The sequence below is a fragment of the Trichoplax adhaerens genome, genomic scaffold (genome assembly GCF_000150275.1).
Source record: "Trichoplax adhaerens TRIADscaffold_11 genomic scaffold, whole genome shotgun sequence".
NCBI lineage: Eukaryota > Metazoa > Placozoa > Uniplacotomia > Trichoplacea > Trichoplacidae > Trichoplax > Trichoplax adhaerens.
The window spans coordinates 620,597-638,361 of record NW_002060953.1 but is presented as its reverse complement, the minus strand read 5'-3'; the positions used below and the strand labels follow the sequence as shown (position 1 = coordinate 638,361).

Here is a 17,765-nt window from a genome sequence, read left to right as displayed (position 1 = left end):
ACTATGCTGTATATAGAGATCATCTTTTGCGCAATATAGACATACCAATTATAGAAATTAATGGAGAGGAATAATGTCAGCAAAGGATAGCTTAACTTTTTATTGGTGATCAGCAAGAAGTGTCTGTTACTCTAGAACTCCAGCTACGGTAAAATAGCTTCCAATAAGAGTAAATATGTCGACAGAAGTCCCGGTTCGAGTAGCTGTCAGAGTAAGTATTCAAAATATACGGTAGAATAATATCATTTATATGATTATGATAATCTTGCACCTGTTCAAAATGACTCATCTAATCGCAAAGTAAATTCATTCAAATATCTAACCATTACTGCAATAGTAATATCTTCTAATTGCCGCAGAATATCGCAATAAACTACTGGCAACAATTGTCTTTCACATCCTTGCCATAGAACGTGATATAACCTATCCATTTTAATAACAACATTTCGTAAACAGTTTAACATGATTACTTTAATTGAAACTATCACTATCGTGATAATTGTCTTAAACCTCTATTTGACCCTTGTAATAATAACTCTTTAAAATAAAGACTACAAGCATTGGTCGTAGTGCGAGTATTTACTTTTAAAAGAAGAAATTGCCAAAACCGTAATATACGATTTTGAAAGATATAACCATGGTTGCATGTTATATAATGACATTATAACTGTATGAACACATTCTGCAATACGAGCATTTATTTTTAAACGATAAAAAAATCGCCAAACATCACCACATACGATTTTTAAGAGATATGACTAAGATTGCAAATGATGTGGTGAAACCATAACTGCAAGAACACGTTCTGTTATGAAAATCGCTTCCTTTACTAAATACCTTCAAATTATACTTTAAAAGCTTTTTCTGCCTCAGCGTATACAAGTATGGTTTTGGCAGAAATATACAATAGCATAGAAAGCACTACAAGTTTAACTTATCAGTAAATAATTAGTTTTAACTTTGCTAGCTTGAACACAAAGAAATGCCGTTCTGCTGTATATTTCCATACATTTACTAATATTTATTCCTATAAATATTACCAGGTCAGACCATTACTGCCACAGGAAAAATTGCAAGGTTACGATGAATGCATTTGGTCTATTCCAAATCAGCCTCAAGTGGTCATCGGAAAAAACAAATCATTTACATTCGATTATGCCTTTTCACAAAGCACTACCCAGACTGAGCTCTTTGAAAACTGTGTTGAGCCATTGCTACAAAACTGCTTTGAAGGCTATAATGTAACCATTTTTGCATATGGACAAACTGTGAGTTATTTTTTTTACGAAATTGAACAATATATAGTTCATTTTATAATTATTATATGCACAATCACTAATTTTAGTATCAACGTTAAATGATACACATAATGGGTACTGTATACCGATATGATAGGGTTCTGGTAAAACTTATACAATTGGTGGAGCGAATACAGCTGGCACATCAGAAGAAGAAGCGGGGATTATTTCCAGGGCAATTAAAAGAATCTTCGAAGTAATTCAGGTACTCAACTGAAGTATACAGCTATATTACGCTCCATTCCATTTAAATTACTTTTCTAAATTATTCGTGTGTGCAACATCAGGCAAATTCTATCGATATCGAGATGAAAGTCTCCTATATCGAAATCTATCGAGAAGAAATGCATGACCTTCTTGATGTCGATTCGGTGGGAAAGGAGATGCATATTCGTGATGACAGCCATGGAAATACAGGTATTTCTACAAACAGCTAAATTAATAACTTCATCACCTTAGTTGCTAGGAAAGAGCTATTTGCTTAAAGAATCATATTTAAATAGTTCAAGCAATCTTTACAATCTAATTTAATCCTCGAGAATATCTCTATTTTACAGTTGTCACTGGAGCAAGAGAAGAAAATGTTGACTCAGCTGAAGAAGCTTTACATTATTTAGACGTCGGTTCCCTAGCCCGTCACACCGGTGCTACCGCTATGAATGAACAGTCTAGCCGATCTCATAGCATTTTCACAGTTACTATCGGTAGAACTGCTTATAAAGCCATCATATATCAACTTTAAATAGCCAGAAGATTCAATTTAAGGCTTAATATTTCTTGATTTATGCCATTTTTTTAAAAATAGAACAACGATGGAACGGAGTTAGGAAATTAAATTATCGATCTAAAATCTTATTATCTCATCAAAATGAAAGTGATGGAGATATTCAAGGTATTCCATCTACAGCATTAATAATAGCTTGATTCTACAGTTTAACATATATATATATATATATATACCATTATCTAGCTACAAAACATCAACTAGCCTGTTTAGAACAGATAAATAAAGAAATTTATAATCTTTCTCATCTTTTATCTAATAGCAGAAGACAGAAACGAACCGCATTTCATGTGTTCGAAATTTCATTTCGTTGACTTAGCTGGTTCAGAGCGTTCCCATAAAGCCGGTACTGCAGGTCTTCGATTTAAAGGTATGCATCTTTACTTACGATATCCATATTAAGTAGAGAAAAAATAAATTAAGTCATTGACTCATAACCTATGCGTTTCCTTATTATAATACTAGAATCTGTTCATATCAATTCTGGATTACTTGCTCTTGGTAATGTAATCAGTGCTTTAGGTGATTCGAAGAAAAAGGTTTGATAATTTTAAAGTTGTACGACAAATCGCTTTAAGGAGATATAATTATTATATAATCTGCTATACTTATAGTATGCCCATGTTCCTTATCGAGATTCTAAACTAACACGATTGCTGAAAGTAAGCTTTTCGACCAATAACATTCTTTATTGAATAATATTAATATCTGGCATATTATTTATTAACATATGAATATTATTTACAGGATTCTCTGGGTGGTAATTCTCGAACGTTAATGCTAACTTGTCTCAGTCCGGCCTCAAGTAACTTCGCTGAAAGCTTAAACGCACTAAATTACGCAAACAGGGTAAAAATATAAAATCAGTTGAGTGCCAAGTATGTAGTTAATCTCTAAGATTATTTCAAAAATGTCCAAGGCTCGCAATATTAAAAACAAACCAATTGTCAACATCGATCCACGATCCCTAAAAATAGCTGAAATGCAATCCGAAATACAGGTATATCCTTGAACATTATCGTCTTAAAATAAGTTCTTGATAAATAACTTAATACCATGGCATTATAGCGACTACAAAATAATTAGTTCATTTATTGATTAACCTCTAAGTCACTACGTGATGAATTAGAAAAGCGAAAACACCTTGAAGGAGAAACAGAAGTAAGTCAAGCCTTGTGTAATATTAATAGCTATCGCGACTACCGTACCACTACGATATCATATGAGACATCTTAGCTGCCTTTACCATGATTTCTGTACAGATATTGAAATCTAGACTAATTCTATACTGGGTGTTTTAATAGGAACTGACGGAAGAAGATGGGAAGAAAATACAAACTCTAGAAACACAACTGGATAAGTAAATCTTTCTAAATAACTGTGCTTTCCTACACTTTTGACTTTCTTCGATACATTTTTGACGAAATAATTATAGTTATCCATATTTTTATGGTCGTATATTACGCTACTATGCGCGATTATCACTAGATATACTTAATAACCGCTATAGTTTGATACTTGATTTAATATCCTAAGACTTATTTAAGCTTTCTATGTCTCTTCTAGGTACAGAAACGATTGTATCTTTTACTATGAGTGCATCAAAGAAGCTAAAAATATATTTTCTGACTTGGAAGAAGTATGTAAATGTTATTCCATACTCATTCATGACGATTAAGAAACTAATTGTAAAGAAGTAATCATTTAAAATTAACATATACCATATTTTACAATCTCACATATCATATCTGAGTAAGCCGTAAACTATCGCATTGGCTAAGTAATCTTGATCAGATTTCGAATAGAAATTAAATTATCGACCTGGCCATAATGCTCATTTACCGCAATTTATGCTATTTATCCAAATGAAACCGCCATATTGATTTCAACGAATAAAATTAGTTATTGAATTTATCTCTTTCTAGAATGAACCATCTTCCGATATGTTATCCCAAACAAAAATGAACAGCTGGTTAGACCTAATTAAACGGGTATGCCAATGCACATAACGATAGTAACGTGACATAAATACCATTAGCGCTTCTTCAAAATAAGCTGTAATCATTATATGTTATAATTTCACCTATCAACAACTTTCTAACTGATTCCAAAACACTTTTAATACCAAAGGAGGAAAAGGTCAGAATTAGTGGCTTTCTTCCAGTAAGGTCAGTATTAATAATGGCGTTTAAACCTATTAATCCCTATTTGTTCTATTATATTCACACCCATAACTCAAAATTACATAGTATAATTAAGTTTTATATCAAGTGATCTCTTGTAACCTAATTTATAACTGCTACTTCGGAATCTCGGTGCACTACTAAATCATCTATTACATAAATAGTAGCTCATATCAACATTATCGTATAAATAGTATAATTTCTGCGATACCGGTGTTTCTGCTCAATTGCTACCGCAAAAAAGTATAATAGAAGCTAATTCAGTTAGCCAATTATTCTCGTGTACTCTTACTAATCTTTTACGATTATAACAATAATTAATGAACAAATTTTGTCCTCTTTGCCCGGTAGCAAACTTGCTAATTGCCTATTTCTGATAGTTTGCACTAAAAATTGCTAAAATTACTTCGAGAGTATAGTAAATAGCTTAAGTAACATAGGAAAATTACAAGCACAAAAAGCAACTAGTCTCAAGAAAAATTTCATTTTTTCTTATGAAAACTTATCTACAAAGTATGACTACATTGGCTACTCATAATTCGCAACTAGTTCATCTATATGACCTAGCGTAAGATTCAATGAAATTCCATCAAGATAGAACACTTAAACTACTTGAAATGAATACAATTTTGCTAATCATTTATTGAATCGACTGCATTGATTCTATTTTATAGAGAAAGTCAAAATGATATCATTCAACAACTACGTGAAGAGCTTATCAAGGTATATGCAATGATGATCTTATAACCATTTTTCCCGTCAAAGATGAATTTAACTCAAAAACTAATTGTCCAATTTTAATAAATTTTTTCGCTACCTAGTTACGTGCCGATTTAGCAAGCGATGAAGAAATCTTTGCTGAAAAAATTAAAGAAGTCGATCAAGCCAACAATCGCTTAGAATCACTGGTAATGCCATTAATATTTTAATAAATTTTTTAAGCAACGATATGGAGCTATAATGAATAACGATGTTGATTTCGTAATAACATATGGAAAAATTGGGAATAGCAAACGGAAAACAAACAATATAAAGAAGCGCTAGAGCATTCTCACAGGCAGAATGAGAATTTAGAGCAACGTCTTTTAGAACTACAATTGAAATTAATTGATGAAAATCCGGAAGATTCTTCGGTATTCACAAATGTAGAAATAATGGAAAATGACCAAGATAAAAATGTTCAATATCACCATCTACCCAAGCAACTTCGATCAAGCTCGATGCCATGCAATGATGATATTAAACCTTTACCCGCAAAGGTAAATCTAAACAAGATTTTGTTCTATCTTAGCCAAAGTCTACTATGTTTCTGCGTAGCTTGTACCGTAGCTAGAATTGGAGTTTCGAATCCTCTACTGACTCCTACTCGTTATCGACGTGATTATATCTAACACAAGTTTCATTCAATATCACAGGGAAAATTTCGCTCTGGTAGCTCAACGACAAGAAATTTGCATAGTAGTCCAGCAGTGGTTAGGATAAAAGAATGAAGAATTATTGCTATTGATAACCTTCATGTCTGTCTAAAGTCGATCGGCGTACTAATATAATTTAATTTATTTTATCACATAGTTGTCAGGCGATAAAATGTTACAAACATTTCGAGCGCGTAGTCGGATACTTGAATCCAGAATTGAGGATGAAGACGAGGTAGATGAGCAAATTTTTTCAACATACATCAAAAAATGATTATAATTTGGATATTTGTCGACTTTTGGCAGGTTTTAAGACCTAATCATATCGATGATGAAGAACTTGAAAAAATTCAGCAAAAAGATCGCTATCTGTATAGGTAAATTGATCCGCTAAAATGTTATCCATCTATAGATATACGATAGCTCATTTTATTCAAGGCTAACCATCTTTACATGCAAAATAATAGGATTATAGCTCAAAAAGAATCAGAAATGGTACCAAAATCAAAAGCTAACGTGGATATTCCACCTTCTAATTCCGCTCCACCATTTATTACAGAGAAAGATAGAAGCATAGGTTATATTCTACTAATTTCATACTATTTTCCATTAATTCTATTTCAATAGAGATTGAACGATTTATTGCTTGACTTTTATTTCATATTGCATAGAATATGTAAAAAGTTCGAGGTAGCCAGAACATTTTAATGACTCTAATTTACCTAGCGAATTTTAAATACTTCTTTGCAACCATGTATTGGATATCTCTTAAAGCAAGGATAACTGTTGCAGTTTGAGCTAACTGAAATTAGTTTTAAAATGATTCCAAGACTGAAACTTTATGCAATATTATACTAAAATTCAGCATAAATTGAGAAGAGTTTGTACTTATAGAATATTGTATATTATTTTTCATGAAATATCAAAATTTTATTACCTTGTTAACCTAACCTAGCCTATTTCATCGTAATATTAGCGATCAAATTAGTACCGGACTCGTTTTTAGACGATTATTTCATCATTGCACCAACTTCATATGTGAGAAATGTATAATATTCGATCATGGCTTTATTTTATAGATGATGAATACATCGTCGAAGATTCGCTAGAAAAGACCCTTCGAAAAAGCGTTAATCAATTACAATTCAATACAGATTCAGTAAAAATTAATCTTAAAGAATCACAGGCTCGTTTAACGGATTATCAACATCAAATTCGGTCTCTCTCTACCAGTATAAGGTATCGACGTATTTTAAAATAACAATTATTTTCCATGATAGAAGTATAGTGCTTAAAGCCTAATCAAATCAAATACATTCTTCACGTTTATACTTAGAATTAAAGAAGATCTTATCCACGAGCTAAAGGCTAGCCGTAACGAAATGAAGAGCTTAAATAAGACCACTGTCAATCGTATAAATACAATGAAATCGGTGGGTATATTATCGTGCAATGCTTTCCATATTACTGTTACTTACCTTCTTTTAGCATTCACGATTAACTTTAAGTTGCTTCAAATATTTTAAAACTCTGTGCTTGAATCTAGGATAATCAGAAATATCAGAATGAATTAACATCTGCCAAAGCTGCAATAGATGGTTACGATCAACAAGAAGAGCAGGATACCAATGAGAAGAAGAAATTAGAAAAGTAATCAATGCAGAAGCTTTCATTAAGCTTTATAGTAAATATTTTAAAAGGATATCTATATACTATATAAGCATTACTTGGTTTATTTCTTTTAGAGAATATCAGACCACGATGAAAATCGCCGAAGAACGTCAAAGGGCTCTGGAAAAGCTACAAGCTGTATGTATAATGTTGAAAATTTAGAATATGCTAGTATAATTGCAAAAGAATGATTTAGCCATATCTAATAACAAAACATATTTTTTACCCTTCTGCTTTTCAAGGAATATGAACATATGAATACAATTCATCACGAAACCTTAGAGAGGTAAAAAACAGATTGATCTAATTGCATAGCTTGCCGATGAAAATGACAATAAATGGAGTACTTGATTTCCATCCTAGAATTGATAATTATGCTGAAGAAACTAAGCGAATGCATGCCCAAATAGACATTTCTAAAGCTAAGTTAAAAGAAGAAGCAGAAATAAAAGCTCGTCTAGAAGTAAGACAAGATCCAAATTTTGTAAAAAAAGAAATGTTAATCTTTTTTTAAGTACGCCTTGACTTATAATTTATCTCCTGTACTAGGAAACTTTGCGACAACAACAGGACAAGTTGAAGGAATTACAACAGCAATATGAGGAAGAACAAGCTAAACCGAAATTAAATACGAGTATGGAAAGGGAAGAACTAAATAAGAAAAAGGCTTGGCTAGATAGTGAAGTAGAAAAGATAATCCAGAGAAGAAGAGATATGGAAGATTATGAAGAGGTAAGCTTATCTATCCTACTACTCTTGCATAGAACATGAATTATTAACGATTTTTTATACTTCCTATTACGTTTGACAGGAAATTCGCCGTAGGGAAGAAATTGTATCCAATAAGGAAAGTTTATTATCGGAAAGAAGCAACCTAGAACTAATAAAGCTACGAAGTAGTCAAGCTATTTCGAAGGTTTGTTAGAAATCATCCCGATGTCTGTCGATTGGAACTACGAGAATTACGAAAACAATCTATCAGTTGTAGTATTTCCTGCCTAAACTTATCAACTATCTAAATATACGAAATATACAGAATATTTCAAGATTATGTACTCAAATCACTTAACTATTGTATCCTTCTCTATCCAAAATACCAATTACGCAGGACATTTTAAGAATATCTACTCAAATTGACACCATTGATAAAGATATTGACGATAAAAGTAGCCGAATGAGTGGTTAGTTATAAGTTGTTAGCTGCTTAAACACTTGAATTTTAACTTATCAATGAGCTATTTTCTGTCTACTTTTAGTTCAAAAAAGCCAACAACTTCAAAACGACATATCCAAGCTTTACAACGAAAAGTAATCCTAACTAAAATTTATCTTTAAGTTTATGAATATTTACATTGCCAATAAATGCAAGTTAATAATGATAGTACAAGAAAAACACTAAAATTTAAACTTCCTTTACAATAGGGAGAAACTATTAAAGAATCGAAATGAATTGGATGAAAATCTAAGAGTCAATTGTATTAATTCACCAGAAGAGGAACATAAGTAAGTTAGGCAGTCAGTCATAAAGGAATCATTGAATATCGGTAATGTCTATCTAGGCTAATGCTGTATTTGATTATTCGCAGACTGTTAGAAATGGATGAAGCCATCGAAGCTCTCAATGCTGCTATCGAGTTTAAGAATGAAGCTATCAAGAAAAAGAAGAGACTACTTCTCAATCAAGAAGATGAAGAATTAGGAAAAGTTAGAATTTATTAAAAATACAATATGGAATGAATTATTCAATATCTAGTAGGAGCGACGGCCAATAGATATATATTAATAATTGTAATTATTTAATGAATTTGAATACGTTCAAACAGTATTTCATGATATTTATCCATTGCACTTTTATCTTTTGTATCTTATAATTTTAGTCTGGTCATTCCATAAGAAAGAGATTAGACCATATCTCTGAAATTGAATCCAAAGAATTACTGCAAAAATATATCGATAAGGTAGGCGAAAAATTTCCAAACAAATTTTTCTCCTTTACGCTAGCAACTTTATCAAGGAGATAGTAGCTTAACCAGGAATCGATCTTGTCAGGTTGTCGATCTCAGAGAAGATGAAAAAAGGAAAGAAAAGTGTATTGACCAACTAAAAGTAGGATATGAGCTGTTTCATTAAATTATAATATAATTCACTTTCCAGGAAGAAATTGGCATTCAGTTGCCATATAGTACGGTAGTCTTAAAGTTAACAGGAACTTATGTTAACCAGTGATAAATGATACTCTTATTTTCAATATACTCTTACTTTTCATTTATAGCTACAAATTGATGAACAAGGTAAATCGATTGCACAATTAGAGTTATCCTTACAGTTGTCCAAGCATGAAAATGACAGAAAATTAATGTATCAACAGAAAGTTAGTAATAATGTGTACACTATTGTTGAATTTTGCAGTAAATTCAATCATAAGTAATATCGATGATCTACCTTTTGATCAGGAATACGAAAAAAAAATGCAGCATCTCATGAAACAACTATCGAAATATCAAGAAGAAGAATCTAAATCTACTTCTGAACCGTCTGCTCCTTCGGATACTGAGTAAGCCAATACTTGCATTTATTCATCTTTGATCAATAAGATAATGATAATACTCGAAACTTGACGTGACTAAATACTAAATCATATTTAAATTACCCTTTAGAGTACTTACCCAACGAATTAAAGAGCTTGAGAAAGATTTATTTTATTACAAACGCTTAAGCCGAGAAATGAAGAAGAAAGTTCGTGATACACTTAATGCACAGCAAGATCAAAAGGCAGAAAAAACGATATCAGCAGAGCCTTCATCATCGACGTCAAGAGAGAAGCTGGGTGGAACTTATAGCTTAAGCGGAGATTTATCTGATTTACGATCCAAGTCTGCAAAGCCTCCCCGATCAGCAAGACCGGAAAGTAGCACAAGTACCGAAGATGTAACAAGCCGGAGTGGGCCTAAACTAGCCCCAGTACGAATTAATCGTAAAGATTTAAGGCAGATAAGGTTTGTAAGATGTAAAGAATAACCTAAATTTTATCCAATTGCTATATTTTCACGCATTGTCTAATGTTATCATGTTCTTGACAGTGATGATGAAGCAAATCAACGACGAAAATCATCGAGCACAAAAAATGGTAACGATTATAACGCATCTTTGCGTAAACTAATTGAATTCTCAAAGCATTTACAATAAACAAAATGTTACAATTACTTTAGATTATTAATATTACATTGGATATACATAACTGATAGTGACAGTAGTTAATATCGAATATACAAGACTTATAATGATGTTATTTTTAGAACGGCATCCAAAAATAAGCAAGAATCCTTGGGATTAACTAGTCAGTAAGGAAAGTAATACAAAATGAAATCCAATAACCATTCGGAAAGATCTAATTCCATCGTTGTAGAAAGGATCAACAAATTACGAATACCTAGTCCACCATCTATAGGATTGTCTGCTATTAAACTGCAATAGTAATGTTACTATCGATATTAGAAACGATTAGTAATATATACTTATAGCAATAATTATAGCTAGAAATGTAGGTGATTATGATTTACCTTTAATAATAATTCTTGTAAAATTAGCTAAAAGTAGCTATAAATATCTCGAGTGTGTATATATCTATATCCTGTAAAATATGATAGTATTGCACCATTTTGTGCAAAACTTACAGTAACATTTTATTTGTATGGGTACAGTAATTTTCACATTCTACACAGGTTGTAATCTGTCCAGCCATTTTCAATTTTTAACCCTTATTATAGCAAATTATTCATTTTCTTACTCAAATAAATAGTTAGTGAAAATGAACGAAGTAATATACGTGTATCGAGCTGAATGGACAAGTAAATCGAAAAATAATGAAATTCTTCATTAAGCGATAGATAAAATAATTTTATAGAATTCAGCAGCTGCAGAGGTACGGTAATGTAAGTGAAAGTTATAGAATTTATTTCAATATTTCGAATAATGTTTATCATCAGTACTAGTTTCTACAAAATTTAGGTCGCATTTAAGCTACTACAATACTTAAAAGTGTTGTAACAGCTTTTATATCGATATTTATGTATTAAATTTAAAATATTATCTGTATAACCGTAATTAATATATATTCTCATTTTTGAGTTTTTATACTTATTGTACGTGTATACCACAGCTATTTTAATCTTTTATCTAGTTTCTGAACGTGAAGTACAGATTTTCATCATCTTCATATTTTAAATCGACCAATAAACTTCTAAATGAATTATTAGTAGTTAATACGACCATTCCATTGATAGCATAATATTAACTTAACTGCTTAATATAAACAACTGTTCTGAGATATAACAAAGATCTCATCTCAGTATCCTAAATAGTAACTATTATATGCAAGCTTAAACTCTATTACACGCATTTTCAAGGCTTTAAAGTTTTCTGAGAACATTGGAAGTTACTCTATGTATCAAATTTCAGATTTAATCTTGTTTCACATATTTAACGCTAAAGAACAATTAATTTTTCTCACTTTTGCGGCCAATCTAGTTCGGTAACTTAATATATACTATAAATTAGCATCACCTTGTAGAGTTAGTAAATAGAAAGAATGGAGCTCTTTTTTACGTTGATCTCACCTCTAACTGTTCCGTAAATCATACAACTGTACAAACCATTTGAAGGCATATTAAGGCAATATTTTGCTATCTAGTTAAAATATCACGCATAGATTACAAGATTATAAAATTATTATAGCAAGTAGTTAAAAGTTTTATTCTCCCTCTTGCAATTAGCGATTTAATTATTAACCATTACAGTGATGAACATTCAATTCGAACCAAAAAAAATGGATCTTATGATAAATATCGTTTGGATTAAAGGCCAATTCATAGTGCAGTTACGACTCTATCTGACAACCGACACGATTATATGATAGTGAATGATTGAAATTATTGTATAATAGTTTATAGATTGTATATTTCTCTTAGATAATAGAAGAGTAATAGAAGGAATCAACCATAAAACAGCAAAATCTTATTAAGTACCAGTTAATGAGCATTCAGAACGGAAATTGATTAAAGGTAACAACCAAAAGCGCCAAATAGTTTTTAAATGTTATCTTCGCATGGATTGGCCAAATAGAAAACTCTATAAATACAATTTGTATCTACATTGTATAGATATATAAATAAAATCTATATCCAATTAGGATATAAAAATTAGCATTACTAGCAAGTTAAAAGCAATAATTTAAAATGCGCATTATTGTATCGAAAAAAGGAGCGAACAGAAATCGTATGACTTAACATCTGGCAAAAAACAAAAGTTGATAAAGCATCAATTGATAGTTTGATACTTTTAGACACTATGCATATTTGTAGCAGCCATCAGCTAGAAATGGATCTTATAGATCGGATAATGCTGTAAAATATCACTCAGTCAAAACCTTAAACAGAATCATGTAATAGTAATGGGCAATTTAAACGTTCTTGCAGCTTATTGTAAGTAATTATGAATACAAGTATGTAAATGACAAAAGAGTTTAACAAACCCAGGAAATTACATCGCATTCATTTTATGAGTTAATATGAATCAATCATAACATTCAGAAATTTTTTCAAATTACCCCTGAAAGATTATCTATCACATTGATGAGTAATGATGACACAAAAATGTTGGCTCTGACATTTTATTATTAGCTACACCATGATTAATAATTATATCATGATTCATTTTGAAATAAAATGATCTATAATCTCAGTATATGAACAACAACAAAAAAAAAATGGGCTTATAGCGATAGATGGATAGTGATTATAGATAACTATACAATTTAATTGAGGTGATATTCAAAATTAAAGATTAAGTAGGTATTGAAGATGATAAAATAAATTGATGAAAAAGATTTTACAAATTAGAGAATATCGATCCAATCTATGCCTGTAGCGGATGATACAAAAAAAAATAAATTGGCAACTATATGGATGAAAATTCCCTCAATATTGGGAATCATTTCACTAGGCCATACATTCCATTTTTTTATTTGCAACTTAGTGTATTCAAGTCGTTGAACACTAACAGCAGTCTTGGCAATCTTGGAGTACAACCATTCATATAAAATTTTAATTTTACTATGGTAGATGAAGGATTACTGGAGTTGAGACGGCTTTGCAGAGCTTAGAGTAGTTACACAAAAGTATCCCATCGGCAGATTGATTTAAAATATTTGTCCCACTTCACCGATGAACATCACCATAATAAAAATCATTCCAAATCCATGATAATAGAGATAGATTTGATTACTTGCTTTCTATCTAAATGTATATATTTTAGATGACAATTCCATTTTTAAATTTATTATAAATAATGGTAAAACGTAGAATGATGATGGATTTACATATACTATATATAGCGAATGTATATGTTATTAGGTTGAATATAATTGCTTGCAGCTTTGCAGTCAATGCATTGTTGTGAAATCTATCGCAATCACTTGTTCACTTTATACTATAACTATCATTTAACTATTGCTATTGATCATAATTACTGTGCTATATTGAGCAATCCTGACTAAATAGTTATGGTAGCATGTCAATACAATATAAGTAGCCAACCTACTAGAAAGGAACGGCTCTACCAATGATTCACTGCCAATGGATTATGGTAAGCACCATTGCTGATGGGAATTTTTTTTTATAAATTAAAATTGGAATAGTCCCTTATAATTACTCATCCATATTATAGTTATCATTATAGTCGGTTAAAACTTTCGATTTGGAATTTAATGAATGCCTTGGTGTAGATTTAGCTTGATCACTATTTTGTCTTGAAGTTGTACTACCATTGTGTTGATAAATAACATTTTCATTTTGGCTATTAGAGGAACTTTTACGTGATGTTCTCACACCACTATGTTGTGAAAAGTCTCGACTAGCATGGCGAGATTTTCCACCATCAGAACTATGAGTACTTTTTTTGTCACCGAGACTATTACGTTCATGAGAGCCAACACTCACTAAGCGATCAACGCCTTGTTGACTTGGATCGGTTAATACGCTGGATTTGGATGCTCTCTTTCTACCGGAGAAAACAGATCCTTCTATTTCTTCCTGGGTTGATGGTATTCTTTGCAATGTAACTACAGGATATAATATCACATTAAAATTTATTACATTTATGTCGAATATATCATGATTTTATAGTAATCCTACCAAGACTGTGTTCTAATTTAGCGATAAGAGGCATAGAAATAGATAGGTATAACTAATTGAATATGGAGATGAGCATAATAGTTCGATTGACAGATGGCAACAACAATCATAAACAAATTTGAATTGACTTACGTTCATCTTCTGGTATCGATTCGTGGGGATATTCATCAGAACGCAATTTTGATCTTTTAGTTAATGTTGCAGTAGCATAATTGGCAACATTAGCATTGCCTGATCTTGTCATGGTATGATCATCACCATTTTTTACTTCTTCTTCTGATTCTGCATCAGGAATATCCGCAGCACGAATATAAATTGCATCAGGTACTTCAGCAGCTTCTTTTAATGATGTTTTCATTATTTTTAAATCCCATTTAGCTTTCTTAATCGATGAACGAATATGCTTATATTGCCATAACGTAAATAATAGACTATTTGAAGCTTTAATCACATCTCTACCACGCCCTGAATTCTTCCTAGATAAAACTGTTAAATGAGGCAAGATACCACTATCAACTAAACGATTGGCATTTTTGCTATTTTTATACATTAAGACGCATAATGCTTTGATAAGACTACATAAAGAGATATCCGTTAAAGTGAATTGATTATTACGGCCAAGAATTCTATCGATTAATTTGCTTAATGCAATATCGCCAATGAGATCTTTATTAAACTCATCTAAAGCCAAGTTATTCAATGCTGTTACTACAGCTGTAAATACTTTTTCATCTTCAAATTGCATTAAATCCCTTAAAATTGAAATTCCTTTCTCACGACGAACAACATAACGAATATGACCAGAAAATCTCCAATTGCAAGCGGTTAAATTATGAATGGCACCCACAACTGCTTCTATTGTATCGGTATTTCTACCTTCCTGTAATATAGCTAGATAATCTTCAATAGTACTTGTTTGCCATAAAATAGCAATGCCTTTAATATTACGATTATTTTCTGGTAAGATGACACTTTTAGCTTCTAAATTGGTCTTACGATCATTGAATATCTTACCAAGTACCGATCTCTTTTTGAGCTTAATTTTTTTATAACCTTCAGCGATATCAAGACCATGATCAACTTCTTCTTCTAAATTATACGACAAATTGCGTAATATACAGACCGAATTTTCGACACATTTACCATCGAAATCTTTACGTTGTACCGATAAATGAGTGACTGTGATGAGAGCATTAATTAAATGATCTAATTTTCTCATCATCTGTCGAGATGATAGATTGGTACTGGATGATAAATTGCGTAATGTACCAGTAGCATTGGCATAAATGGTTGGCCATTGAGTATCGGATAAACTGCCTTCACCAGCTGATATTGAATGATCTTCGATTAATTTAGCTAATACATCCAAGGTTAAATTTAACAATTGTTCTTTAGCAGCTTCTAATGTTGATAGATTCCACAATAGACGTACAATTTCTTCACGAACATGGGGTGAACCGGTTCGCCGCAAGACATTAGCAAGAACTGGTATACCTTTATGGCGAAGGATAGCACCTTTGCTTTCATCATTGGCTTTACCATAAGCTAAATTACGCAAGGTTGCAATGGCACTTAATTGGATTTCTTCATTCTTGCTATCCACCATACGAACTAAATGAAGAATACCACCTAATCGCTTAATTGTTGCTTTCACTCCATCATTATTAAAGCATGCATGTTGTAAATGAACAGCAGCATTAATGGAATGGATTGAATTATCACTCTTGAGCATATTGACTGCATCTTCGATGGTTAATGAATATTTTTGTGAGCTACCCACCGATCGAACACTCGACGTTGCACTGGAGATACGGCCATTAACCGATTGCTGCCTTGATGGTCTCTGAGCAACAGAAATATATCCACTACTGTCGAATAGATCATCACCACGTATTCGTGGTCTATTACCACGTTGATCTCGATTAGGCATAGTGGCAGCATAGTAGTTATCTTCTCTTCCATAGGTTCCTGTAGGATGGCTACCAATACCACCATCACCACTTCGTGTACTATTTTTTCGCCTACCACTTGCACTACGATCAGAAACTAAAATAATATGGCCTTGACTCTCTATAGAAAGTTGTTCATGATCAGTATATTGATCTGATTGACGACGATTAACATCATACATGAAATTACGGCTATCGCGAGATGCTGTCCATGGCATGGTATGATAATCAGGTATTCCTTCACCATATCCATCTTGACTGGCTGAACGTTTAGAGCGGCCACCTCTTGCATATTTACTTTGGCCACGCGACGAAATTGATGTCGAATCATAAGCAAAATTACTAATTCGTTGATATTCGCTACTGGATCGTTCACTATTTAATCGAGACATTTGCTTGATACTAGGTGGTCCACTAGGTAAATTTTCTTCTGTTTCATTGCTATAAGTGCTATTGCTACGTTGAACGGGTAATAATCCATCGGATTTATAAGTGATGTATCGATCTGATATTGCAGAAGGTTCATAAGATGGCGATTGTAATGGAATATCTTGTGGGCTGGTTGAATTGTTTGCATTCTCATGAAAATCATGTTGTTGTTGTTGTAGATGTGGCTGTGATTGTTGCTTGTGATAATAACGACGAGAAGGATAGGATTCATAATCGACAGATGAGGAATCATAATTGGATGCAGCTTGGCGTTGTCGTTCTAACGTAGAATAGCCTTCAGTGAGTGATAGTTTCTGCTTTCGAGGAGATGTCAATGTTGGAATTGTATCACGACTAGAAGATGGCTGGCGTTTACTATTTTCTCCTTCAGGTATGATTAAATTAATTCCAGATCTTGGTAAAGATGTATAGGAAGATCGAATGAGTGATCGCTCCATGGATAATTGACTAGATGCAATTTTATCATAATGATCGATTCCATTGGATAATTTTCGATCATTTATTTCTCCTTTCATATCTACAACGAGGCAAAAACGATAGGATAGTTGATTATTTTCATCATACATAAGTCAACTTCAATAATGAATATGCGTGTAGACTAATTTTATTGCTAGATAAAGTAAATTGAATCTCCTGTCAAGAAATGAATTTTATTCTTGCAATACTTTACCATCATGTATCATTATTTACCGCTAGATGGTGCTGTCATAATGTCGAAATTCCATCCACTTTCATGTTCATCGTTATCATACTTATTCTTTTTGATAGTATTGTTAAGTTTATTTCTACTAGGTAAACTTGCATAAATGTTAGGATTTGGCGTGG

General features: G+C 32.0%; 2 protein-coding genes across 2 annotated transcripts; one reads left to right on the top strand and one right to left on the bottom strand.

The window, feature by feature from the left end:
- Positions 1-175: 175 nt before the first annotated feature.
- TRIADDRAFT_59470 (uncharacterized protein) lies at positions 176-10,537 on the top strand (the record flags this gene model as incomplete). The annotated part of the gene is made up of 41 exons (XM_002115555.1): positions 176-211; positions 1,044-1,268; positions 1,396-1,503; positions 1,586-1,715; positions 1,856-2,002; positions 2,104-2,190; positions 2,345-2,452; positions 2,548-2,621; positions 2,697-2,744; positions 2,830-2,931; positions 3,002-3,082; positions 3,193-3,243; positions 3,387-3,442; positions 3,649-3,721; positions 4,008-4,073; positions 4,213-4,250; positions 4,940-4,988; positions 5,087-5,173; positions 5,276-5,524; positions 5,681-5,737; positions 5,838-5,915; positions 5,987-6,057; positions 6,148-6,257; positions 6,760-6,919; positions 7,017-7,113; positions 7,227-7,330; positions 7,426-7,489; positions 7,594-7,637; positions 7,715-7,814; positions 7,901-8,083; positions 8,163-8,267; positions 8,460-8,532; positions 8,608-8,659; positions 8,774-8,854; positions 8,938-9,055; positions 9,229-9,309; positions 9,353-9,457; positions 9,624-9,722; positions 9,805-9,905; positions 10,009-10,347; positions 10,432-10,537. The coding sequence occupies 41 exons, from the start codon at positions 176-178 to the stop codon at positions 10,535-10,537; spliced, it is 4,143 nt and encodes a 1,380-aa protein (XP_002115591.1).
- Positions 10,538-14,911: 4,374 nt separating this feature from the next.
- TRIADDRAFT_13097 (uncharacterized protein) lies at positions 14,912-16,291 on the bottom strand (the record flags this gene model as incomplete). The annotated part of the gene is made up of 1 exon (XM_002115452.1): positions 14,912-16,291. A coding segment is annotated over one exon (1,380 nt), but the record flags the coding sequence as incomplete, so codon positions are not given.
- Between the last annotated feature and the right edge of the window lie 1,474 nt (positions 16,292-17,765).